General features: G+C 43.8%; 1 protein-coding gene and 1 non-coding gene across 5 annotated transcripts in view; one reads left to right on the forward strand and one right to left on the reverse strand.

The window, feature by feature from the left end:
* Positions 1–3685: 3685 nt before the first annotated feature.
* The window catches only part of Axin1 (axin 1), a 52354-nt gene continuing 28330 nt past the window's right edge, over positions 3686–27709 (forward strand). For 2 of the 4 annotated variants that reach the window (XM_087574586.1, XM_087574587.1), the window contains exons 1-2: positions 4147–4289; positions 7690–8648. In XM_087574586.1, coding sequence (XP_087430712.1) covers positions 7756–8648 — 893 coding nt within the window. In that variant the 5' untranslated portion in view covers positions 4147–4289; positions 7690–7755. 4 annotated transcript variants of the gene reach the window in all.
* On the reverse strand, positions 24873–24998 carry LOC120095465 (U6atac minor spliceosomal RNA). The gene has a single exon (XR_015632517.1). It is a non-coding gene; the product is annotated as a U6atac minor spliceosomal RNA (small nuclear RNA).

Below are 27709 nucleotides of genomic sequence, written 5' to 3' on the forward strand. Positions count from 1 at the left end.
ATATTATTGCAGCACTCTGCTTTTTCTTGTTTCGGGTTTTCAAGACAGTTTCTCTGTGTAACAACCCCGGCTCTCCTGGAACTCGCTTTGTAGACCAGGCTGGCCTTGAACTCACAGTGATTCACCTGCCTCTGCCTTCCGAGTGCTGGAGTTAAAGCCATGTGCCACCACAACTGGCTCTGCTGCATTTTCGTGAAGAATAAAATAGGGCTGGAGAGATGGCTCAGCGGTAAAAGCACTGTCTGCTCTTCTAGAGGACTCGGGTTCAAATCCCAGCACCCACATGGCAGCTCACACCTGTCTATAACTCCAAGATTTGACACCCTTACATAGGCATAATACAGACAAAACACCAATGTACATAAAAATAAAAAAGAATAAATAAGATGCATGCTGGGCGTAATGGCACATTCATTCCTGTATTCCTAGCCCTTGGAGAGCTTGGAGCACCTTAAGTTTAAGGCTAGCCTGAGCTATACAGTGAGACACTGCTTATTCTCCAGGGACCTACATGAGCCCTCTTTTGATAAGCTCTTCCTGCTTTCATAGATACTTATTCTGATACAAAAATTAGCATCTGTGTTTGTGCCATTACGGCTTTTCTCACTGTTGCAACTCACTATCCTTATAGCAAAGAGGTCCTGGACACCACACTCCCACACCTGAACTCCTCAACCCTAATCTCAGAAATGATGGGAAAGAAGATTCATTTGAGGGGTGGAGAGTGGGGGAAAACATAAGCTGGGGTTGGGCTAGGGCAGGAAGGTAGCTGGTTGACAGAGGGAGGAAATTGGGCCACCTAAGTCCTCTGAGCATTCTGGGTCACATTGGGTCCAGATGGCTGCTGTATTCTAGAACGGCAAATAAGACATATGAGGCTACAAGGAATTCAGTTGCATCCTACCACTACCTACTACACTTCTGCACTGGGTAGAGGGGGCAAGGGACAGACAGAAACCAGCTGAGCCTGAAGCCCCTCTTCCCCTAGAATTGAGGATCAAAATGGTCCCTCTTTTCCTGAGCTGTGACATCAACAGTGGCCATTCATGTCTGCCGCTGGCTTTCTGCTGTGCATTTTCCTGCAATGTATCTCTGGGCCAGACCCTCTGTTGCATGCATGCCAGGTGGTGCCCGGTGACCTTCTTTGTATCACTTTATTTAAAAGTATTCCTAGGCGAGACAGATTGTTCAGAGGTTGAATGCACTGACTTCGCTTCCAGAGAGCCTGAGTTCAATTCCCAGCAACCACACAGTGGCTCACAACCACCTGTAATGTGATCTTGGCGCCCTCTTCTGGCATGCAGGCAGAACACTACATAATAAATCTTTTTTAAAAAAGTATTCCTATGGGGGGTTGGGGATTTAGCTCAGAGGTAGAGCGCTTGCCTAGCAAGCGCAAGGCCCTGGGTTCGGTCCCCAGCTCCGGAAAAAAAAAAAAAAAGTATTCCTATGTCAGGCTGGAGAGATGGCTCTTCCAGAGATTCTGAGTTCCAATTCCTAGTAACCCCATGGTGGCTCACAACCATCTGTAATGGGATCCGATGCCCTCTTCTGGTGTGTCTGAAGACAGCTACAGTGTGCTCACATACATAAAATAAATAAATCTTTTTTTAAACAAAAAACATTTCTATGTCTACATTGAAGAAAATAATTTCTGCTCATGAGTTTGGGTTTTTGGAACTCTTTGATTCCTGGCCAAGAAATCTGAACAAATGCCATGAAAATAAAGTTAAAGCTGCTAATGGCAATTGTGGGTGGAGCAAAGGATATTGCATTTGTAGTTTAAGGTCCCTATCTCTCAGAATGAAGGCTCCCAGGTACTGTCCTTAACCCCCCCTCATTGCAGAAGTCCCCTCAAGGTCTTTATAATTTAGCCCTTTCACCCCCTATTTATAATTTCTCCTCCACCACACCCCCACAGCCCTCCTTAGCAGGCTGTTGCATTTCCTCCAGGCTTCCTGATTCCCTTCCTGTCCCTGCAGGGCAGGGGTCCCGAGGAGCTGGAGGCCCGAGGGTCCTCTTCTGGTCCCAGGGCTTGGGGATACCTACCACCGTGGGCTAGCAGGAGGATGGACGTGGACTTGATCCCGAGAGCCTGGCCTGGCCGCAGCAGCAGCTCTACAGAATCAAGGCAAGCGTTGGGGCCCGGGTTTGGGAGTGGGGAGGAAGCCCAAGGCCAAGGCTATCCAGTGCTCACTCAGTGGCCATGATTGGTTCTTCTAAATGATATGAGGCTGAATGGTCTGGGACTTCCAGCCCGGAGGGCCTGGGACCTGGGGCTGCATCAGTTGGACAGATGTGAACAGGAAACCTGTCCTGGGATTTGAGTGGGGCTGTGTTGGCTTAGCACTGTCTATACCCCAGCCCCAATCCTGAGGCTCAGTGATGGGTCAATGAGAGGAATTTGGCAGGCTAGGTCACCCTAGTAGCTATAGTTCAAGTGGTTCCTTCTCTATACATAGTAATTCTGGGCCTCAGCACTGTGCTAAGTCCTCTCAAGAGACAGGTGGCAGGGTTAGGATCACTTCAAGCAGCTGGGTGGAAGATGGCCTGTGGGTTTAGAGTCCTAAGCCAATACTACTGCTTTTGCCTGGAAGCCATGATGGATAAGGGACCAAACAACGAGGGAGAACAAAGCCCAGAATAAAACATAATAGTGGCACTAGCAGCATGTAGATGTAGGCACTAAAAGCATGTAGATGGGCAAGTGCGGATGCAGCCAGGATAGATAACTGGAGAGGTTCTGAAAGAATTTGGGGGGGGGGGGGTTGGGGATTTAGCTCAGCGGTAGAGCACTTGCCTAGCAAGCGCAAGGCCCTGGGTTTGGTCCCCAGCTCCGAAAAAAAGAAAAAAGAAAAAAAAAAAAAAGAATTTGGGTACCAGGACTACTCTGGTCAAGGTGAAGCATTGGGTGTGTACTGAGCATGGGTTGCAACCTCTTGTCTGTAAAATGGACTACCTGAGAGGTGTCCGACTGTGCTCCAGAGTCCCGATTTGACTGGTAGATGACATTCTTAAGTGCAGTAATTCCTTGTGTACACATCCATCTTCTTGGGGCGTGGCTGACCGAGGGTTGCGGCCTGTCAAGTAGAGAGCTGGGTATCCATGTTCCTGATACTGTGGCCTTGTGTACGTAAGCCTGTGGTGGGGCATCATGGAGTTGGCTCGTTGCGCCTTCAGACTCAGCAAGAGCTGCTTTGGGGGACCGTATATCTGTTATGTGTGTGTTTGTGTGGAGAGGTCCGGTTACCCAGAGGCCGTTTCAGGGTAGCGTTTGCGACCAGACATAGGTGGTCTGCCTTCAGTGTACTGGCCTAGGGTTCGGTGATGGCCGAGGTTGTTGAGCGCGCTCAGGGCTGTTTCCCATGCCACCTTTCGGGACGAGCAGTAGTTGCGGCCCCATTGGGCATCCTCCGCGACTACGTTCCAGCGGCGCTCCTAGTTCACGCCCCGCCTCCACCACCGCAAGACACTGCTTGGCTCCGGTTTCCTTCCAATCTTGAGTACGCCGCAGCCCCGCCTCTCAAGACCCTGCCCCTTACTCTTCTGGTCTTCAGCCTCCCACCCCGCCCATGTTAGAAGCTCCGCCCCACACCGTGGTTCTGCTTTCACACAGAGACCCAGCCTCCGCAGCAGTCCCGCCCCACACCACGGCCCCGCCCCCGCACTTCCGGGCGGCGCCGGCGGGGGCGCTCGGGCCTGGGCTTCAGGGCTCTGGGCTCCCGGCTCAGGGAAGCGCTTGCGGCCGTTGCGGCCGGTGCCGCCGCCGCCGCAGGAGCCTGCCGGGGTCGGGCTGGAGCCTCCTTCCAGAGTGGGCTGGTGAGAGTGAACAGCGGGTCTTGGCGGCGCTCTGCGGCCTGCCTCGCGCCGCCTCCAGGCCACGGGTCGCCGAGCCGTCGCCGCCGCCGCGATGGGGGCCCCTCAGGGCCGCGCCCCCGCCGTGGCCCGCCCGCTGAGCCGCCGCTGAGCGCATGGGCCTCGCCGGGCCGGGAGCCAGGCCCCGGGCCGCGCCTCCACAGCCGCCGCGCGCTGGTGAGTAGTGGGAGCCGGCGGGCGCGCTCCTGTGGCGCGGAGGCCTGCTGCCCGGGGCTGCGGGAGTAGGCCGCGCTAGGCCGGCGTACGCGGACCCGGAAGAGAGGGGCGCGCGGGTTGCGGGCGGGAGGCGTGTCGGAGCGTGGCCCGCGCTGTGCGAGGTTGTGCCCGGTGTAGGGAGAACAGAGCTCCAAGCGGACGCTAAGCAGGAGAGGTGGCAGGTTCCGCAGTATGTGTAGAGGCGTGGGGACTGCCTGGTATGCTAGACATATTGGGGAGAAGGGCTTTGAGGGGGCGATGTGCTAGGGACGGGATGATAGTAGGGCATGAGGAGAGCAAAGGCCTGTGTGAACAGGACAAGGGAGTACGGAAAACCAAGGATTCTAAGAATGGTCTACAGTTAGGTGTGTGTCTGCTGAGCGTGGTATACTTGTTCATGGGCCGGGGACTCGTTTAGGATGTGGGTGAGTTGGTGTTGAGGAGCTGCTGGTGGTAGACTATGTTTGTGTCCTCCGAACTGGGTGTGTGTGTCCTTCCTTCACATCATCCTAATCCCTATGAAAAAGTAAAGTAGGGTCAAGTAAGAACAATCCAAGGAGGGCACTCTATGGTGTGGTTTGACTGGCCAAATACCCACTTGTTCTGGTGTCCATTGCCTTACTTATGCTCCCCCAAAACAAAATACCCCCCTCCCAACCGAAACCCAAAGTGCACATTTTTAGTTGGGCATAAAGAAAGTAGAAAGAAAAAAAAAAAACCTAAGGATTTTTCTCAGCTCATCTTCAAGATAAACGTGTGCATTTTTCCCTTTTACTCTGACAAGTCCATTTACTCACAGCCAGTTTGGAGAACATGGGAGTCTGACTTTACCTGAGAGAGGCAGTACTGGCTGATTTCAGTTTTAGAGCTTCACTTCAGGATCAAGAAAGTATATGAAGCACAGGGATTCTGTTTGATTTTTCAGCAGTATTGACTTGTGCTACATCTTTTGGAGAAACAAAGTGGGTTTTATTGTCCGTTAAGACTTTATTTGAAGGGGTTGGGTATTTAGCTTAGTGGTAGAGCTCTTGCCTAGCAAGCGCAAGGCTCTGGGCTCGGTCCTCAGCTCCCCCCCCCCAAAAAAAAGGACTTTATTTGATGGGTGACTGGATTAGATATGAAATGAGAACCCTGACCTTTCAAGAATTTAATCAATGGCTCATTAGTAAAATGCTAGTCATATTATTTTCACATTCAACCTAAATCATAAGCTTATACTCTTTGTGTGTGTGTGTGTGTGTGTGTGTGTGTGTGTGTGTGTGTGTGTGTCAGACTTGTATATTACCTTTATGGAGTTACTTTATAAGTGTTGGTTGCAGGTTTGAGGCTGGATTTGGTACTATGGGTTTTAGACTTATTGAATTATCATAGCTGCTTTTTGTGTGGTATTTCTGTGTACCTTACCTGTTAGGTGTCCTCTGTGGGAGCCCAGGGATTATTGGAAATTGGGCTGTTTTAATGTTAGTAATTTGTGGGAATGTTGATGTTCAGGGACAGGTGCAGGAGTGCAGGCCCCTCTTTCCTATGATGATATCTTAGATAAGAGCAAGGAGACATGATGGGCTGCTGTGGTGTTTCAGATGTCCAAGATGCTTACCACATGTAGACAGAACTCCCAGAAAGTGACTAAGTTAAGGAGAGGTATAGGAGGTCTGTGAGCAGCAGGAGACCACAGTCATCGGCTGTGACCTTAAGAAACAGGCTGATCCTGCTGAGGCTGAGATTATAGCTTACCTAAGAAGTCATTAGTTGCAGAAATATCATAATTGTGACCCATCTTTTATTTGTACATGCCTCTTCCTTCTAGCCATTAGTAATCTAGTCATCAGCATCGTTAGCAGGTAAAGTGTGTATTGTGTGAGAATGAACAAAAGATGGATTTCATGGAAGTCAGGGCTCAGCACTGTAGAATGGTGACCAAGGACAGCATCTCCCTTTTTGGTTGTTGATGTGTATCATGTTTTTTGTTTTTGTTGTCTCTTGTACCCCAGACTGCCCTCCAACTCTGATGTAGCCAAGAATAACCTTGAATTCCTCATCCTTCTGCCTCTACCTCCACACACTCATTTTTTGCAGTATTGGGGATCTGGGGATGAAGCCCAGGCCTCAAGCTTGCTAGGCAACACTCTGCCATCTGAGCTACATCCCCAGCCCATGACCTTGAACTCTTTGATTTGTTTTATTTTTGAGACAAGGTTTCTCTCTATAGTCCTGGCTGTTCTGGAACTCTGGCTGCTCTGTAGACCAGGTGGGCCTTGAACTCAGAGATTCACGTCTCTTAACCTCCCAAGTTCAGGGACCACCCACCATCTGGCTGACCCTGAACTCTCGATCGAGCCTTGAATTCTCCCTCATTTTTTCAAGTGCTGAGATGATAGATTTGTGTCAATACACTGGGTTTATTTATTTATTGAGACGGGTCCTCATTTTATAACCCAGGCTTGCCTTGACTCAGGATGATCGTCTTCTTGCCTCAGTCTCCTGAGTGCTGAGAGTACAAGCATGAACCATGATGCCTGTCTTTTGTTTTTAGGATTCATTTTGTTCCGGTTACCTGACCCTGACATATGCCTCTCTAGCTCACTTTAGCTGGGACCAATTGGGGCTTTGTTGCTGTCTCCCCTTTGGATATGTTGAGATATATCAGATGTAGCAGAAAGGACCAGAGATCATAGCAGGGTCCAATCCAAATTTGAACAAATTTGCTCCCTTTTGCACACCCCACACGGCAACAAAGGTATAGGTGGTACAGTTTTCATTTGGCGGAGCTAAATCACATTTCTTGTATGCTTCTTTATTGAAAAAGCATACTTGTATTTGTAACTGATTTTTTTTTTTTCTGTACCTTTTCTGTCTTTCCAAAGTCACCATATGCTATCAGAAGGGAATCTTCTTGTAAGAGAGAAATTAGCAGCCAAGTACAGCTTTCTGAATCTCTAAAGTTGTCTGTGTAGACAATGCATAGATGCCTCTGAGTGTGGACTGTGTTCTTCCATCACTGGTCCAAGGTGTGCAAGGTAGCCAGCCTATGATCACTTGATCTCTTACTTGTTGAGAGCTGGAAGGACATCTTGCTGTGTGGTTGCTCATAAGGCATGCCAAGTATGAAAAATAATAGAATAGACAGAAAATAGAGACTCTGTTAAACTTGCCCTATGCCTGTCTACCTGAGGATCTGTAGTGTGCCTCTTCTTTGTTTCTGAGTGTCACTAGGGCAAGTGTGGTGATTGTCTTCATGGATGAGGGACCAACTGACTGATGTGATGCTGGTGACTGGGGACAGAGGCACCTTTTTCTAGCTTTCTTGTCCTCTTGACATTCATTTCTTTAGCCAGGATGGGTGATCTTCAGGCCTTACCACTGAAGGCATCCTTTGAAGGAGAGATGTCCCCCATGATCCAGACTTTCACTTAGTGTGAGAGGCAGTCTTGTAAAAGTTCCAGAAATTGCCTTAATGATAGAGCAAAAATTGTGGCCAAAATATGTCTCTGCTAGAAGTCTGCACTGAGTCTCTGCTCCAAGTGGGAGTGGGAGGGCATCCCTGCACATCTCAAGAGAACCTCTGGTGTTTCCATGGACCACCTTTCCTAATCCTTGTCCTCTTAATGGTTTTAACAGGAGAGATTGATTCCCTTGGGAGCTGTAAGTACTGAGGTATTAGGGTGCAGCGCTCATTGTTCACTGATGCAGAGTCCCAAAATGAATGTCCAGGAGCAGGGTTTCCCCTTGGACCTCGGAGCAAGTTTCACCGAAGATGCCCCCCGGCCCCCAGTGCCTGGAGAAGAGGGAGAACTGGTATCCACTGATTCGAGGCCTGTCAACCACAGTTTCTGCTCTGGGAAAGGTACCAGCATTAAAAGTGAGACCTCAACAGCCACCCCAAGACGTTCAGATCTGGATCTGGGATATGAGCCTGAGGGCAGTGCCTCCCCCACCCCACCATACTTGAGGTGGGCTGAGTCACTGCATTCCTTACTGGATGACCAAGATGGGATCAGCCTGTTCAGGACTTTCCTGAAGCAGGAGGGCTGTGCTGACCTGCTGGACTTCTGGTTTGCCTGCAGTGGCTTCAGAAAGCTTGAGCCTTGTGACTCAAATGAGGAAAAGAGGCTGAAGCTGGCAAGAGCCATCTACCGAAAGTACATCCTGGATAGCAATGGCATTGTGTCCAGACAAACCAAGCCAGCCACTAAGAGCTTCATAAAGGACTGCGTCATGAAGCAGCAGATCGATCCTGCCATGTTTGACCAGGCACAGACAGAAATCCAGTCCACCATGGAGGAGAACACCTACCCTTCCTTCCTTAAGTCTGACATTTATTTGGAGTACACAAGGACAGGCTCAGAAAGTCCAAAGGTCTGCAGTGACCAGAGCTCAGGGTCCGGGACAGGGAAGGGCATGTCTGGATACTTGCCCACTTTGAATGAAGATGAAGAATGGAAATGTGACCAAGATGCAGATGAGGATGATGGCCGAGACTCTGTCCCCCCCAGCAGGCTCACCCAGAAGCTGCTATTGGAGACTGCTGCCCCGAGGGCCCCCTCAAGTAGACGGTACAACGAAGGCAGAGAGCTCAGGTGAGTTCGGCACAGGGTGTCCATTTTCTCTACACAGCTCAGAGACCTGGCAAAGGAGCGAGGGAAAGGTGTTGGTAACAGGTGGCCTTGTTTTTAACCCCAGCTGAGATCTCTGCTGCTGCTGCTGCTGCTGCTGAATTATAGTTTTATTTCCTACTTAGATACTTCATACTTGTTATTAGATACCTTCTTATATTTTGTGGCATTGAGAACGCAACAAACAAGACTTGCCAGGTGTAATCCCACCTACTTGGGAAGCTGAGGTAGGAGAATCGAAAAATTGTGTGTCATTCTGGGCAACTTGTAGAGATTCAAAATGAAAAAGAGTAAAGGCTTAGGAGAGTTCTTGCATAGCATGGAGGAAACTCTTTGAGTTCCCTCTTTAGTAACACGTGTACTACTAAATATAGGGCTTTGTGAATTATAAGCATATGGCTTGTGAATTATTAGAAGCGTGAGAATTCTTAGAAGCTATAATGGTTTGGTTTGTTTTTTTTTTTAAAGATTTATTTATTCATTATATATAAGTACACTGTAGTTATCTTCAAACATACCAGAAAAGGGCATCAGATCCCATTACAGATGGTTGTGAGTCACCATGTGGTTGCTGGGATTTGAACTCAGAACCTCTGGAAGAGCAATCAGTGCTCTTTTTTTTTTTTTTTTTTTGGGTTCTTTTTTTTTTTTTTTCGGAGCTGGGGACCGAACCCAGGGCCTTGCGCTTCCTAGGCAAGCGCTCTACCACTGAGCTAAATCCCCAACCCCGCAATCAGTGCTCTTAACCACTGAGCTATCTCTCTAACCCAGAAGTCATAATGTTTAAACTTTACCATTTAGCACAAAATTCATGTCTTCTTGCATAGAAGGATCTTAACCCTTAATAATGAGAGGGAAATACATTCAAATACATAGACAATTATAATTACTTTATTTTTATTTTAGATTCATTTAGTTTTTTTATGGGGATGAGTGTTTTGTATGTATGTATGTGCATATGTATGTGCACCATGTATGTGCCTGCTGCCCAGAAGGGGGTGCCAGATCCCCTGAGACTGGAGTTAACAGATGGTTGTGAGCCACCACATAGGTGCTGGTAATCAACTCATGCCCTCTATAAGAACAACAAATACTTTTAACTTTTCTTTTTCTTTCTTTTTTTTTTTTTTTCAGAGCTGGGGACCGAACTCAGGGCCTTGCGCTTGCTAGGCAAGTGCTCTACCACTGAGCTAAATCCCCAACCCCCATACTTTTAACTTTTAACCCATCATTCCACTCCCTTCCACATCTTGCTAATTTTTTAGTCAGTACTTTGGATTCTTTCTGGAGGATGAGACAGTAGTGGGGCAGTTTAGTCTGTGTAGACAGTTGTTGGAGGGTTCAGAAACTCCTGATGGCTGTGCTTGGATTTCTAGAATTGGACCTTTTCCCTCCATGGCGTGATCTGCTGAAGGGAGTTCTGATTGTGTGTTCTGATGTATGCAACTTGAGCAGCATGATGGTGCTCTCCAGAAGAGAGCATAGCTTTGAAACTTGTTTCTTCACCTTTCTCTATAAAAAAAAGGTATTTTTACACTTATTTGTGGTGCGTGTGTGTGGTGTGTGTGTGTGTCCATCCACCTTATATGTGGATGGGGGAGGCACTGACTTCAGGCTCAGGTGGCTAATATGTGGTAAGAGAAACTCCTTATAGGGGGCATTTTTAATCCTGTGAGTTCTGTGGATTGAATGTGGTCATTAGGCTTGGTGACAGACCCCTTTCCCTGCTGAACTGTCTTATCAGACCAAGCGTTGCTGTTTTTTAAATTCAGAATCATTGTGGTTACAGGAGGCTGGATTGGCTGGATTGGTACTTACTGCACTTATGAGCAGAGTTTGCGTTTTTTTGCTTATTTCCCTAGAACTGATGATTAGATACCGAATTTACTATTGTTCCCAACCTGAAAACCATTTCCAGATGTTGAGGTAATTGTTGTTTAGAACCAGGACTGAGCTGGGTGTGGTGGCTCAGGGATTAAGTCAAGTGGGTTCTCAAGAAAGGAGGTTCATTGAATTCTGAAGAAAAGCAGTAGTCAGATGTGTTGGCACACACTTTTAATCCTAACTCTCAGGGAAGCAGAGGCAGGGGGATCTCTGAGTTTACTGAGCTAGTTGCAGGACAGCCAGGGCTACACAAGAAGTCCTGGGGTGTTGGGGGCAGTTTGTACATGGACACAGACCATGGCTGTTCTTTAAGTTTACTATGAACACAAAGAAATTAAAATTGGTCACTTTTACAAAGCCACAGAATTAACACTTCTTTAGTTCAAGAGACACAGTTCAATATGTACTGTTTTTATTCATTGTCATTAGCCAAGTGATATTTACTTAGCAAGATTTTAAAGGACAATTTGTTTTGTTTTGGAGACAAGTTCTTATTCATCCCAGGTAGGCCTCAAAAATTCCCTATGTAACTGAGAATGACTTGAGCTTCTCCTGCCTCAACCTCTAGAATCCTGGGCACAGGCATGTGCCAACAGTTTACGCAGTGCTGAAGATTAAACTGGAAGCAGTGGATGTTGACAGACATGTGACCAATTGAACTACATTCTCAGTATGTTCAGTTTTTGAAACAAAGTCTTTTAGAGCCCTTTAATGTGCTGTATAGCTGAGGATGACCTTGAATTGCTTCTGTGCTGAGGTTACAGGCAGGTTCCATCACACCTCATTTCCAACATGTCTTTTGTTGGTATTTTTTCATGTTTTTGTTTTCAATGTTAGTGATTTTATTTAAGACCTCATTTATTAGAGGCAAGTGCTTACCAGTAATTTACACCCGCCCACCAACTTTCATATTTGAATACATTCTGCGTTTCATGCAGTGGGCTGTAATTAGGAAGCACTAGATTGGGAATAAGAAAATCCAGTCTAGGGGGTTGGGGATTTAGCTCAGCGGTAGAGCGCTTGCCTAGCAAGTGCAAGGCCCTGGGTTCGGTCCCCAACTCCAAAAAAAAAAAGAAAGAAAAAAAGAAAAAAAAAGAAAATCCAGTCTACTGGGATTAATTTTTGACTTAGTTGGCTAGTGTTTCATGTGCTTTGATCAGAAATTCAACACTTTTCTTTTTCTTCTTCCTCCTGTTCCTCCTCTTCCTCCTCCTCTTCCTCCTCTTCCTCTTCCTTTTTTGTTTTTGAGACAGGGTCTCACTATTTAGCTCTGGCAAATTTAGTACTCTTTGTAGACCAGGCAGGTCTCAAACCCTCAGAGATTCCTCTTCTTCTTTTGCCTCATGATTACCAGGACTAAAGTTCGTGTGCCACATCTGACTAGCACTTTTCTTTATAGTTTAATGAACCTGCTTTTTTTTTGACAACCCACTTGGGGTCCCTTGTGGAGGTGGCTACCTCTGTGAACATATGCTCTTAACTACCCTTAATTACAAGACTTTCCCACACCAGTGAAGGAAGGCTCTTTACTGGCTCATAGTAGGGAACAATTTTGCTGCTATGTCCTGCCAGTCCTTGAATGCTTAGAGCATTCTGAACTTGTGGGTCGTGACCCCTTTGGGGGTTGTCAAGTGACCTCTTCATAGGGGTCACCTAAGACCATTGAAAAATACAGCTATTTGCATTATGATTCATAAGAGTAGCAAGATTACAGTTATGAAGGAGCAGCAAATATAATTTTACGGTTGGAGCCAATACAGCATGAGGTTGCAGGTTAGGATGATTGAGATCCACAGACTTAGAGCCTGATGATGTGCTGTTACACTTAAGCCAAGTAGGGCCATCCAGTAAGGAAAGTGGGGAACTTTACCCAGACAGCATGACTGTTCCCCAGTAGTGGTACAGGTAATGGGGGAGGGTCCTCTAAAAGAAGATTGGGGCTGATAGGAATTGGGAAAAGATAAGTTGATACTGAATAGGTGACTAGCAAGTGTTCACTAGGAAGGAGGCCCTGGAACTAAGTCTTCCTGGGTGTTAGCTTTACAGTGAATGGCATGTTAATAAGATGCAAGGAGCCTGATGAGGTATAGATGGTATCAACAGACTTGGGTCACTGGCCTCCTTGCTTGGTGTCTCTGTGGTTTGGTGCTCTGCTCTGCTCTTGTTGGTGGCTATTCTGCCTTGGCAGGAGTTGCCATTGCTGTCCTCTTGTGCTACTGCATGTACATGGTGATTTTCATATAGATGATTTGAGGATACTGTCAAATCTGAGAAGTCGTGATAGTCTCACATGAAAACAAGAAGACACACAATACTCTTGATTGGTTTTCAAATTCATTATGCTCATGCAGCATCTTTTCATGTATCTCCCCCCACACACGCTGTTTTTTTGTCTTGTTTGGTGTTTTGAGACAGGGTTTCTTTGTGTAACCTTAGCTATTCTAGAACTAACTGTAGAGATCAGGCTGACCTTGAACTCACAGAAATCTGCCTAGTTTTGTCTCCAGAGTGCTGGGATCAAAGTATGTGCAATCACTAACTGGCTGTTTTGATCCTTTTGAAGACACGGTCTAGAACTTGCTACTTAGCAAAGGCTGATCTTGAACTTCTTTCTCTTCTGTCTCTTAAGTCCCAAACCTTGAGATTTTAGGTATATGCCACCATATCTGATCTCTTTTTTGTTATTTTGTTGCTTTTTGAAGTTTTAAGATGTAGCCAGGTGGTGGTAGCACTGGGCAGTGGAAACAGAGATAGGGGGATCCCTAAGTACAAGGCCAGCCTGGTCTACAGAGTGGGTTCCAGGATAGCCAAGGCTGCACAGAAACCCTGTCTTAAATCCCGAAAAGGGCTGGAGAGATGGCTCAGTGGTTAAGAGCACTGATTGTTCTTCCAGAGGTTCTGAGTTCAATTTCCAGCAACCGGGGTTGGGGATTTAGCTCAGTGATAGAGCCCCTGGGTTTGGTCCCCAGCTCCGGAAAAAAAAAAAAAAAGAAAAGAAAAGAAAAGAAAAAAAAAATTTCCAGCAACCACGTGGTGGCTCACAACCATCTGTAATGGGATGCGATGTCCTCTTCTGGAATGTCTGAAGTCAGCTACAGTGTACTCACATATAATGAATAAATAACTTTTGTAAAAATAAAGCCCTGAAAAATTCTTTTTAAAGGTTTATTTGTTCATTTGTGAGTATGGGCACAGTGCCTACAAAGCCAGAAGAGGGAATTAGAAACTCCGGAGATGGTTACAGGAAGTTCTATGAGCCACCTTACTTGGGTGCTAGGGACTGAACTTCAGTTATGGGCTCTGAACTGTAGAATCATCTTCCCAGACACTTTTACTTTTTTGTTTTTTAAAGATTTATTTCATGTATGTGGGTGCACTGTCGCTATCTTCAGACACACCAGAAGAGGGCATCAGATCCCCATTACAGATGGTTGTGAGCCACCACATGGTTGCTGGGAATTGAACTCAGGACCTCTGAAAGAGTCGTCAGTGCTCTTAACTGCTGAGCCATCTCTCCAGCCCAACTTTTTACTTTATGTCTTCTTTTCTTCCTCCCTCCCTTTCACAGGACTCACCTTGTATGCCTGGCCAACTTGGAACTTACTAGGTAGACCAGGTTGAACTCAGAGAAATCCATTTGGTTCTTCCCCAGTCCTAGGATTAAAGGTGTGTGTCACCACATTGGATCCCTTTTTACTTCTTAGCTCACATTGGTCTTGAACTTAGCAGTCCTATCTCAGTTTCCCGAGTACTGGGATTATAAGAGAGCCTCCATACCCACTTATTACCCGCTGTTTGTCTTTTTTCAAATTTTATTTATGTGTCTCTGTGTTTGTATATATGTGCATGTAGTACAGAGCACATGTGAAGGTCAAAGGACAATGCAAGAGTCTCTCCTTCCACTATGTGATTCCTGAGGTTTGAACTCAGATTGGCAGGCTTGGCAGCTAAGCTAGCTCCTTTACCCACTGATCTAGTTCTCCAAGGTTTGAATGGCATAGATGATGGGGTTTTTTGTTGTTATTTTCAGTCTTAGATTTTATTATCTTATTTTTCATGCTTGTATGGGCATTACTAGATGGTTGTGTATGAATGTGTACTACATGTAGGAAGGTACACTTGGAAGCCAGAGTGCTGGATTCCCTGGAACTAGGATAATAATTACTTGTGAGCTTGATGTACCTGCTCTGTAGCCCCAGAGTTTTAACAGGTGTGAGTTAGCAGGGTCCTGGCAGATTCCTGAATGGCTTGGCACTCAGGTCTGGGGATTATGATAACTGGCAGACTTGGGTTTTACTCTCTTTGGTAAGTGATCCTGGCTCATAAGTGTCATTTGATTTTGGTTGGGTTTCTTGGCAAGTCTTGATGATCAGGTTTAAAGTAAGCCTGCTATTTGCTGGTTTTAACCCTTAACTTCTGAAATGATCTCTTCTTACATTTATGTTTGCTCTTCTTATCATTCTTGCTAGCTGTGTCCGTCCCTGTACATAGAGTCTCCTGGCTCTTTTCCTAATGTCTTTTTGAGGCCAACACTCCTGGTCAGACTTGGTTGCTGCTGCCATTGACATGGAGTGGACTTCAGATGGTGTTGACAACAGGAACAGTATAGTGGCTTGGCTGGGTTCCTGCCACACAGCTCTCTCCACTCAGAAAACAAGAGGATCTTTTAGACATGGTAACTGGTCCTTGCTCTCTTGCTAGAGGAACTAACTATTAGGCCTACCTGTTAATGTACTTAGTGTTTCTGATGATGGCTTAAGTAAACAACAAAAAGAGAAAGAAAAAAAAAATTTTTTTTTTTTTTGGTTCTTTTTTTCGGAGCTGGGGACCGAACCCAGGGCCTTGCGTTTGCTAGGCAAGCGCTCTACCACTGAGCTAAATCCCCAACCCCGAAAATTATTTTTTTTTTTGGAGACAGTTTCTCTGTATATCTTTGGCAGTCCTGTTTACTGTTAAAGGCCAGCTTTGACAACCAAAAGTTTAAACTGATTGGGGTTGTTGCTAACAACAACTGATGGGGTGGGGGTGGGGTCAGCCCTGGTAGTGCTGCCATGGGAGCAAAAGCCAATTATCTGGGGCTGATAATCTCTGTGGCTGGCAAGAAACTCAGAATTCTTTAAACTCTAGGGATGGCAAGAAAGAAAAGAGAAAATTCATACACTCATACACACAAACTTAGTGGCTGAAGTGTATCAGGCTCCTACAAGCAAGCTCCAGTAATCAAGCTCCAGCAACTTTATACATACATACATGCATGCATGCAGACAGATACACATTCATACCTTGAGTGAATAGAGCAGAGCTCTAGCGAACAAGCTCTAACCATTTATATACATACACATAGTTGATGGACAGAGCAAAAGTCTAATGAGCAAGCTCGAACTATTTACATATACACATATATACATACATATATCTCACACACACATTTGATGGATAGAGCAAAATTCTAGTGAGCTAGTTCTAACCATTTTACATATGTACACAGTTGGTAGGTAGAGCTCTAATGAGAAAGCTCTAACAATTTATTTTTTCTCTTAGCTTTTTTATACCCCCAAGACTAAGTTCTTTATGTAAAAGGAAGAATTACCTCATTAAAAAGCAGATAAAATACAAAAGAAAAACAGATAAAATGTTATACAAGAGGAGGTTACAGCAGGATTGTTAAAGTGCAAAACAGTAGTTTTATCTATCATTCGATAAGCTCAGTAAAGCAATAGTTTTATCTATTTTCTACTTCACAAATTCATTATAAGTTTAAAGCAATAGTTTTTATGTCATAGATTAACAAAATTTTACCAAGAAACAAGTCATCTGTCTTATTTTTGAAGTCTAGCTAGTCATCCATTCCCTGTTCGTACACTCATAATAGAGTTACCCACTCCTTCTCCAAGACCTTACTTACCCTGATGCACACCTGTGGCCTCATCCCTGGACCTAACCTAGAATGAATGTTTTCCTTGATCATTAGTTTGTTCCAACCTGATTTTCTTTATAGTGAAATGTATATGTTTGTAACTCATGAAAATTACTGTATTCCTTTTCTATGAGGAGGAGCACATTCTATTCTTGATTCTAACATCTTTCTGGCAAAACAACTTAAACCATCTCCTTAAACTTTCTATCGATTATTTTATCTCCCTAAAACTATTTAAATCAAATCAAGAATACTGTAAAATCATTAAGTCATTTAAACAATAAATTTTATAATATTGTTCATCTTGGGGAGTTCATCTTGGGGCTGGAGAGATGGCTCAGCAATTAGAGCACTGACTGCTTTTGCAGAGGTCCTGAGTTCAATTCCCAGCAACCACATGGTGGCTCACAACCTCTATAATGAATATATGCAGGCAGAACACTGTGTATATAATAAATAAATCTTATAATAAAACAGAGTTCACTTGACGTTGATCTACAGGAAATTTGCTCAACAGAATAGGCTAACATCCAGGAAGCAATCATAACAGAGTATAGGCAGAAAAGGTCTTTCTTTGTGTAGTCACACCATGTCAGAACAATGAGGAATACAGCCATGACACACATAAGAAGCAGATCAGCAGAAAGAAACAATCCTGAGACAAAGGCCCTGAGGTGGTGCCTTTCCAGGGTTAACCCATCGCAGCCATGCAAAACAGTGGGCCATTCCCAGGAGGCTCACTTGTCTATTGCAGCTCTTCCTGCATGGCGTCTGCCAGTAGACCAGGCTGACCTTGGACTCCTAGAGATCGACTTGCCTCTACCTCCCAAGTGATGGGAGGGTATGTCTATATCAACCAGTAGAAAAAAGAAATTGAAAGAGGAAGCACCCAGTAGGTGCATAACTCTGAAGGTTAACTTTGGATCATGATTTGAGGGAGTCAGAGGCTCCAAAGAGAACATCTGGTCTCACTTGATCTTATCCAAAAGGCCAGAAAGGTGTGAGAGAACATCTATCTAGTTTCAGAGGAGGGTGTAGTCTACTGAGCCTGCATTTGAAGACTTAGACTGACTTGACCTATCTCTTCATGGCCATTTGTGACTAAAAATTCATCATTTAGTCTGACTAAAATAATTTTCTCTTGGTACTCTTGCTATTGCCTTGGACATGGGGTTAAGGAAAGCTAGTCCCTGTTGCTGGCCTACCATTTTTCAGATGTCTGGTTGGTTCTATGGAGTAAATTCTTTTTTTTTTTTTTTAAAGATCTATTTATTTTATGTGTGTGAGTACACCGTCGCTCTCTTCGGACACACCAGAAGAGGGCATCAGATCCCATTACAGATGGTTGTGAGCCACCATGTGGTTGCTGGGAATTGAACTCAGGACCTCTGGAAGAGCAGTCATTGCTCTTAACCACTGAGCCATCTCTCCAGCCCAGAGTGAATTCTTACTACATGACCTCAGAATGAGGAGCCTCCTAGACTGTCTTAACATACAGATTTGGATTCTGGGGAGGAAACCTGAGATATCTCACCCTTGGTGTCTGAGTGGCTCCTTGGCTCTTTTTTTTTTTTTTTTTTTTTTTTTTTTTGGTTCTTTTTTTCGGAGCTGGGGACCGAACCCAGGGCCTTGCGCTTCCTAGGTAAGCACTCTACCACTGAGCTAAATCCCCAGCCCCGCTCCTTGGCTCTTTTAAAACTTATTTCTCTCCCATTACTATTAAGGAATGTCTGGCACAGAAGCCAGTGGGTAGCCCTGGTTTTACTTAACTAGCGGATGTACACTTTCCCTATGTGAACGAGATCCAAAAAGTTTTTTTTTTTTCAATAATTTATTTAATCGTATGTGCATTGGTGTGAGGTTGTCAGTTCCCCTGAAACTAGACAGTTATGAACTGCCATGTGGTTGCTGGGAATTGAACCTGGGTCCTCTGGAAGAGCAGCTAGTGCTTATAACCTCTGAGCCTTCTCTTTAGTTCCCAAATCCAAAAAGTTTTTAAAACAAAACATTGTCTTATGTAGCCCAGATTGTCCTCAAACCTGTTCTATAGCTGAGGATAACTTTAAACTCCTGGTTTTCCTGCCTCTACTTCCTAAGTACTGGGATTACAGGTGTAAATCCTCACATACAGCTTGAGAAATTTCAAAGGTTATTTTTAAGTGTGCGTATACGTGCACACATGCACACTTGTAAGTACACATATACACACAAGTCCAGGGACCCACTGAAGCCAGAGACATAGATTCCTGAGAGAGATGGAATTATAAGCTGTTGAGGTGCCCAACATGGATGGTGAGAATCAAACTTTGATCTTCCATAAGAGCAGTACATTCTACTAACTGCTGAGCTATCCTTCCCCCCCTTCTCCAGATTTTGTCTGTTATTATTATGTGTGTAGATGCACACATACCGTGGTGTGTGTGGATATCAGAAAACAACTTTGTGGAGTCCATTCTTTCAGCTTTGTGTAGTGTCTTAGGGTTTTATTGCCGTGAACAAATACCATGACCAAGGCAACTTTTATAAAGGAAAACATTTAATTGGGGCTAGCTTACAGTTTCAGAGGTTCAGTTTATTATCATCATAGTGGGAAGCATGGCAGTGTGCTGGCTGACATGGTGCTAGAGAACAAGCTGAGAGTTCATCTTAATCCCAAGGCAGGAGAAAGAGATTATCTTCTGCTGCCAGCCAGAAGAAGGGTCTGGTTCCACACTGGGCAGGAGCATAAAGCCCACCCCAACTGTGATACACCTCTTCCAACAAGACCACACCTACTCCAATAAGGCCACACCTCCTAGTAGTGCTATTCCAGGTGAGCCAAGCATTCAAACACATGAGGCTATGGGGCCAAGCTATTCAAACCACCACCTGTGGATCCCAGGGATTGAACTCAGATTGCCAGACTTGTTCAACAAGGACTTTTACTCATTGAGTCATCTCATCAGCCCTTAAGAAATATTGTGAATATCTAGTGGAAAATGCAAAAATTCTTTCTTTTTTTTTTTTTTTTTTAAGATTTATTTATTATATATAACCACATTGTAGCTGTCTTCAGACACACCAGAAGAGGGCATCGGATCCCAGGATCCCAAAACAGATGGTTGTGAGCCACCATGTGGTTGCTGGGATTTGAACTCAGGACCTTTGGTAAAGCAGTCAGTGCTCCTAACCACTGAGCCATCTCTCCAGCCTGCAAAAATTATTTAACTAAGTACGTAGAACTACCTTTTCCCTTTAAGTTGTTTTGAAGTGCTCACACCTTTAATCCCACCGATGGCAAAAGAATCTCTGTGAGTTCAAGCCCAGCCTAGTTTGCTTAGAGAGATCCTGTCTGTCTTTTTGTTTCGTTTTGTTTTCGAGACATGGATTCTCTGTATAACAAAGCCCTGACTATCCTGGAACTGGAGCTCTGTACACCCTGATGTCCTCAAAGTCTCAGAGATCTTGCCTGTCTCTGACTCCTGAGTGCTGGGATTAAAGGTGTGGGCCATCATGCCCTGGATGAGAGAGCCTGTTTTAAAAGTAAGAAGAGAGAGAAAGTCAGTTTTGTGAGGGCTGGTGAGATGATTCAGTAGTTAGAAGATCCTGCCTCTGAGCCTGAGGATCTGAGGTCTGAGTTCCATCCCTAGGATCTGCTTAGTGAAAAGAGAGAAATGACTTTCACATGTTCTCTGATATGTACAAACACACCATGACACACACCCCCACACATGTACACATCTCTACAAATACATTAATATGCAAGAGTTAGGTTCATAGTGACTTTAGAAACCCCAGTTTAAGCCTGTTTTGGTGGCACATGCCTTTGGTCTATCCTAGCACTAAAGGGAGGCAGAGGCAGGGAGATCAGTGTTGTGGTAACTATTAATAAAGGAATCTAATACCATCTGCCTTAGTGCCGGCTCAGGTGGGCCACATGGCATCTGCTGGGTATTTTCATCTCAAAGAGCAAAGCATCAACCAACTCACCATCTCATGCTGCCGCCAGTTACTCTCTGAGCCTGCCAGGCCACTGCCATGCCAGTTCCTCACAGAGTCTGCCTATTTCGTGGCTTTCTTGCTGTGGACTCTGATCACATTCCCAGCATTCACCTCCTGTGGTATAGTATATTCCCAGTATCCCGTTAAATCAAAACTCAATAAGCTTGTAATTTAGCAATCATATTTATATCTTAAATTCTCAATCCACAAAACGTCCACATAATAAACTCACAACCAATTGATAATGATATAAACTGCCTACCTAGATAAGACAAATTGTCCTATAAAAATCTATCCCTTAAGAAATATTCATAACTACTTGTAGCCATTTAAGGCCATACAGATCTCGATAGTCCTTCTCTGCCTTCTCTTGGTTCTTCCTTTTCCTCTCCTACCTTAAAGAAACTCTGTCCCTGCCTTACTTTTTCACAGGCCATGCCTTATCTTGTGCTTGCCCTCACTAGCATATAGACATCAACTACAGATCTGCATGAGTTTGAGGGCAGCCTAGTCTACGAAGCAAGTTCCAAAACAGCCAGGCCTACACAGAGAAATTCTATATCAAAACAAAAAGAAACAAAGAAGGAAAGAAAAGAAAAAGAAACCCTAGCTTAATAAGTTCACAGGCTTTATTTTGTGAAATTGACTACCTTCCTACTGTGCTTTTTATGTTTTTTATGTATTCTGCAGAATAAGGATGTTGTAGAGAAGCCATAGATAGATAATATGTGGGAAGTGCAGAGATTCTTACCAGATGACTGTTTACCTCTACTTGGGCATTGAGCCTCCTGAACAAAGTTTATGTTTAGATGCTGGTAGAATTAACGTCTGAGTTTGCAAAGGTAGGATGGTGCATGACACATTGAGGGTTCTAACACTAGGTCTTCCTTCCTCTGCCCCAACTTGGTTTTTGCAGCAGCCCAACTCTGCTTAGCCACCTACGTCAGTTTAGCTGCAGCTCTGATCCTACCACATGAGCTACCACATGAGTGCAGGGAATTGAACCCAGGTCATCTGGAAGAGTTCTCTGTGCCATCTCTCCAGCCCCATTAGAGCAAATCTTAAATATACTATCCCTTGTGCCAGTGCTGCAGAGATTTCTTATGAACCCCAATGTACCCACCATACTATCCGTACATGCCTGTCAATAGTCATGCAGAATTCCACAGTCTGACAGAACTCCACAGCATCCATGAAATACAATGGGTAGGGGTTGGACAAAGAAATTGAGATTAGCTCCAGTCTTGAGCTCCCAGGCCATGAGATGCTGGTACTTGATATTACTGGTTCGCTGGGTTTATGAATGGGAAGCACTTACAGGCAACACAAGACTGAACACTTTAATCCCAGAACTTGGGGCAGAGACAGAAAGATCTCTCTTGAGTTTGAGGCTAACCTGACCTACACAGTGACTTCCAGGACAGCAAAGGCCATTAAGAGAGACTGTTTCAACAACAACAAAAATCACAAACCACAACAAAAAAAATGGGATAGCTTAACATTTTTTAAAAAGATGCATTTGTTGTGTTGGAAAGATAGCTCAGTGGTTAAGAGCACTGATTGCATTTCCAGAGGTCCTGAGTTCAAATCCCAGTAACCACATGGTGGCTCACAACCATCTGTAATGGGATCTGATGTCCTCTTTTGGTGTGTCTGAAGACAACGACAGTGTATGCATATACATAAAATACTTTTTTTAAAAAAATGCATTTGTTTTTTGTTTTGTGTGTTTTTTTTTTTAAAGATTTATTATATATAAGTATACTGTAGCTTACAACCTCTGTAACTCCAGTTCCAGGCAGGGCATCCAGTTCTCTTTTCTGGTCTTCATGGTCACCAGGCTCACAACTAATACACAAACATATATGCAGGTAAAACACTCATACACATAAAATAGAAAGAAAACACATTGACATTATGTTCTCGGAAAAAATACAAACAGAATGTTACAAATTTATGTAGCAATAACTACTTCACATTATACAAAAGGTACGTTAATCAAGATAATACAGCCTTTAGGTTCTAAACTAAAGGATTTTTTTAGTTTTCCGCAGAATCCTTAAAGCTTGTGACACTTAAATTTGCTAGCCTTTCTCTTGGGAGATAAACTATTATATTTCAGCAATGATAACAAAGACTAACAGACTCGTTGTTTATTATGAATCACTAAAACTGTGTTCAACCATGGCTAAAATGTCTCATGTTCTTGTTCTGTTGATAAAGCTGTACTTCCCAGCTATTGGCTGGACTATTTATATTTGGTTCATCTATCAAGAGACTGAATTGAGATTAAGATAGAAGATAGTTATGTTAAAGTCCATCAACTCTGAAGAATTTCTAAACATGTTATCTGATGAAATACTTTGGATAAAAGCCTAATAATTGTTTATTTAAATGTTCTTTAGAAAATTCTGTTGGAAGGTGCTGACTTACAGAGTTTCCTTTCTGTTCCAAGTATAATCGGGCTCCACTGAGTAATATTTTCAGTTAGGGTGCCATTGACCCCTGCTCCCCTCCCCCCCCAGGTGGGTTCTCTTGAAATTGCTTGAAGTCCCTTTATTCAGACTAGGGTTGGCATGCTATATAATTTTCTTCATGGTCAGTCTGAAGTAGGTCCTCTATGTTTGCATTTCTGTTCCCCAGTGATCAAATCACTTTTTGAGATTTATTTTATTTATCTATGTGAGTACACTGTCGCTGTCTTCAGACAAAACCAAAAAAGGGCATCAGATCCTGTTACAGATGGTTTCAAGCCACCATTTGGTTGCTGGGAATTGAACTCAGGACCTCTGGAAAAGTAGTCAATGTTCTTAACTGTTGAGCCATCTTTTTTGTTTTTGTTTTTTATTTAATTAAGAAAACATTTTATGTGTATGGGTGTTTTGCCTACATATATGCTTGGGCACTGTATACATGCCTGCTACTTGCAGGGACTAGAAGAGAGCATTCGATCTCCTGAACTGGGTTACAGATGATTGTAGTGGCCACGTTGATGCTGGGAATCTAACCCTAGTGTCTCTGGGAAAACAGCCAGTGCTCTCTTCACCTCTGAGCCATCTCTCCAGGCCCTAAGATTTAAAATTTTTATTTCTTTATTTAAAATTGTGCATGTATATATGAGTGAACACCCGGGGACCTAAGGTCTCAGATCTCTAGAGCTGAAGTTACAGGTAGTTTTGAGCTACTCGACATGGGAGCTGGGACTAGACTCAGGACTCCCCGCCCCTTTCCAGCCCCTTTTTAAAAAAATTTAATTTGTGTGTGTGTGTGTGTGTGTGTGTGTGTGTGTGTGTGTGTGTGTGTGTATGTGTACATGTTTGTATGGATATTCAGACTGAGTGCCTTGTACTTTTGGATGTAAGAGAGTGTTGATTCCCCTGGAATTGGATTTACAGACTTTAGTTGGTATGTGGGTGCTAGGAATTGAAACTAGGTTCTTTGTAAAAACAAGTACTCTTAACTACTGAGTCATTTTTCCAGTCTCTTCATGAATCTTTACCAACATGAAGTGCTATATTTTGTGATATATGAGTAATAAACTAGTTTTTCCTGAACATGTTTCCCAAAGCCTTCTGTGTTCCTACTCTAGCTGAAAGAATTAACCTGTAGGCATTTTGTGTCTCTGAGTACTGTAGTACAAGGTACTGTGTTGCCTTGGTGCTTGGTGGTGTATATGATGTTCAATAGTGTGGTGCTAGGTGCATGGTGTCATCAGTATAGGTGTCCTAGATGCTCTCTGAGTTCCTGAGATACTGTGTTATGGTGTGCTGTGTTCAATGCTGTGGTAATACATGGTGTGGTTGAGTGCTATGGTACTACTGGGTGTTAGGTTAGTAATAAATGATACTAGTTGCTGTTCTTTTTTTTTTTTAAGTTTTTTTTTAATTCTATGTATATGAGTACACTGGTATGTCAGACACACCAGAAGAGGGCATTAGATCCCATTACAAGTGGTTGTGAGCCACCACATGGTTGCTGGGATTTGAACTCAGGGCCTCTGGAAGAGCATTCAGTGCTCTTAACTGCTGAGCCAGCCAACTCTCCAGCCCCTAGTTGCTGTTCTTGTGTAGTTGTCAAACTCACTTTGTGGACCCTAGTTGGGTAGGATTTAATTGGGTGGCATGTCTCTCAAGTGTATTATACCTTTATGCTGGAGTTGAACTGGTGACCCTTTCTGTGGCTATGACTTCTTTCCCAGGATGGCTTTTGAGACAAGGTCTTGCTGTGTATCCTAGATTAGCCTAGGACTTGAGTTATGATCCAGGCTGGCCTTATACTTAAAAGAGATCCTCCTGCTTCCACTTCCTGAGTGCTGATGTTATTATTTTCTTTTTTTTTTTCCCTCCATCTTTATTAACTTGGGTATTTCTTATTTACATTTCAATTGTTATTCCCTTTCCCGGTTTCAAAAACAGTTGTTAGATGCCACGAAGTAGGTGGCAATGCCTTAACCGTATGTGTGTTGTTAGGCCCAAGGGCCTCTTCCATTCTTGTCAAGGGGAGTGCTAACCTTCTCTCCTTTCATACAACACGCTGATGTTATTATTAACAAGTGTTGACTGCCACACTTGGCTTTCCTGTTTTCTTTAAGGTGTTGGGTATTGAATCTGGGGCCTTAATCATGGTAGATAGACACTCTGCTGCTGAGCTACATGCTGACCTTACCCTGAGGATGGATGTCTTTGAATGTGTTCATTGTTGTTAGTGTTGTTAGTGTTCTCTCGTAGTATTGCAGGTTTTTCCCTTTAAGACTTTTTTCACTTGAAGAAACTTGTCTTTCAGTTGTGTGATTGATCTTTTGATAATTTCTTCTAATGTCATTTTTTGAATACTTTCGTTCCTTTCCATCTCCCTGTTTTTTGTTTTTCGTTGTTTGTTTTAATTTAGAGAGCCTGTGCATTATAGATCTCGATCTTATGAAATGATGCCTTTCCACCCTTTTTTGGGGGAGTGTCTTACCATGTGGCCCTGGCTAGCTTGAAACTCACTATGTATCCCAGGCTGGCCTTGATCTGTGGAAGTCATCATCTCTATGCTTCTTGAATGCTGGAATTACTGGTGTGTATCACCATATGTGGGCCTTTAAATATTTTTTAACAGAATTAAGAGGAAAAGACATGTAGACTAGCTAGTTAGAGAAAGTCAAATGTGACACCCATGTAGCATGAAGATGGAGGTAGAAGGTCATATTTGTTATACAAGCTCATTATGAGTGAAAATTACATCCTTCTCAGGAGCATAGTGTTCTGTGTAGCAGGTTTTCCTACATGAGACATAGCTAAAATCTTGGCTTGTGTGTGTGTGCTTCCCATTCTTCTACAGCTCAGGGGTTCTACCTGATCTGCTAGAGGACCTTTGCTCATCACAAGAAAATTGGGCCTGGCCTGGGTGTTGCATGCACTTTATCCCAGCAGTTGGGAGGCAGAGGCAGCCAATCTCTGACTTTGAGGCCAGCATGCCAGCCAAGACTGAGATCATCTCAAAAAAAACTCAGAAAGGAAGAGGAAGGAGGGAAGGAAATTGGTTTCTTAACTCAGATATACTTATCTCTGCTTCCCGAGTGGGGACCGAACCCAGGGCCTTGCGCTTCCTAGGCAAGCGCTCTACCACTGAGCTAAATCCCCAACCCCTAGGTACCCATTTTTTAAATTGTTGTTTATTGTATGTATGTACACCATATGTGTGTATTGAATTTTTTTGTGTATGCGCAGGTGTACATGTGGAGACCAGAGATTGTCAGGTGTCTTTTCTCTCAGATATATTGAGGCAGATCTCTTACTTGAACCCATTGTTAGCTCCTTCTGTTAATGTTTGCTTCACTTCCCAAGCACTAGGATTATGGGGACCAGGATGGAGGAAGGCAGTGGATCCCATCAACCTGACATTTATATGCCCTATTAGATATGAGGAACAAAGACCCCTTAGTGAAAGCAAGACAGTTTTAAAACTTTGCAAAATTAGGTATCAGAGTCAGCTCAGAGTTGGGTTTTATATCCCTAAATAGAGCTTCATTCTTCTTTTCCTCATTGGCTTCATAGTCAGGAGAGTACATCTTAATGTCATCTACATCTTTTCTTTCCCTCTGCCACCTACATTTGTCTAGTTTCAACAGATCATGGATGGATTCATTTCTGTTTCACATTCTGTTTATTTTAAAGCTTACCAGACATGTGACTGTCATATCTGTAGTCAAGTTTGACTGTTAATTTTCTATTTTAAACTTCTTGTTTAGGTGAGGGGTAAGCTAAACCAGCAACTTGGGTAAAGGGGTATAGCTAGATTAGCAGAAGCAAGGAGAGTCTAATGGTTTTTATTTGTATCTGAGCCTAAGCTGGCTCAAGACACTTTGGGTGTATGTATGTACGTACGTGTACAGGAGCCATTGGAGTCAGAAGAGGTTATTAAACATTCCCTCAGATGGGGGTTATTCTGAGCTGCCATGTGGATGCTGAGAACCAAACTTGGGTTCCCTTTCAGAACAGTGAGCACTTTTAACCACTTTTAATCTCTCCATCTCCCCTGCTCCCCTTTCTAAATTTCTTACATGGAGATCTGAACTTGATTTCTTAAATGCCAAGCCTTTTAACACCGAACCATCCCCTAGTGCCTATAAATATCTTTTAACTCTAAGTTTATAGTTTTAACAAGTTGTATTTTACACTACACACATACACGCATGCTTAAGGTGAGAATGCTAGATGAAGGTGTACCACCACATCTTTTCAGTCCTTCATGGCTGTTTTTGTATTCATGATGGATACATATCTCTCTCTCTCCATCCCAAAGAAGCATAAGACTTGATGAAAGCTGGGTGTTATAACACATATCTTTAATCCCAGCTGTTGGAGGCAGACACAGATGGATCTCTGTAAGTTCAAAGCTAGCCTGTTCTACATTGTGAGTTCTAGGCTAGCCAGGTCTACACAGTGAGACCCTATCTTAAAAATAAAACAAGAAAAAAGGAACGAACAAGCATCTGCATGTGTCCCAAAGTTGAAGCTCTTTGGTGGTTGCTACTTTACAGTACTTATTTGACTATCTTGAGTCTATGAAGGAGAGTTGGCATGTCTTTGGAACTGACAGTCCTCTGAAATATCTGCTTATTAGGACAAGGCTAGAGTGAGGGACTGACATCTCCACATAACAATATTATATTTTATATTATTTTATATTAAATAAGACCTTCCCTCTCTTTTTTTTAAAGATTTATTTTATTTATTATCTATGAGTACACTGTAGCTGT

The sequence above is a fragment of the Rattus norvegicus genome, chromosome 10 (assembly GCF_021556685.1).
Source record: "Rattus norvegicus strain SHRSP/BbbUtx chromosome 10, alternate assembly SHRSP_T2T, whole genome shotgun sequence".
In the NCBI taxonomy this organism is placed as follows: domain Eukaryota; kingdom Metazoa; phylum Chordata; class Mammalia; order Rodentia; family Muridae; genus Rattus; species Rattus norvegicus.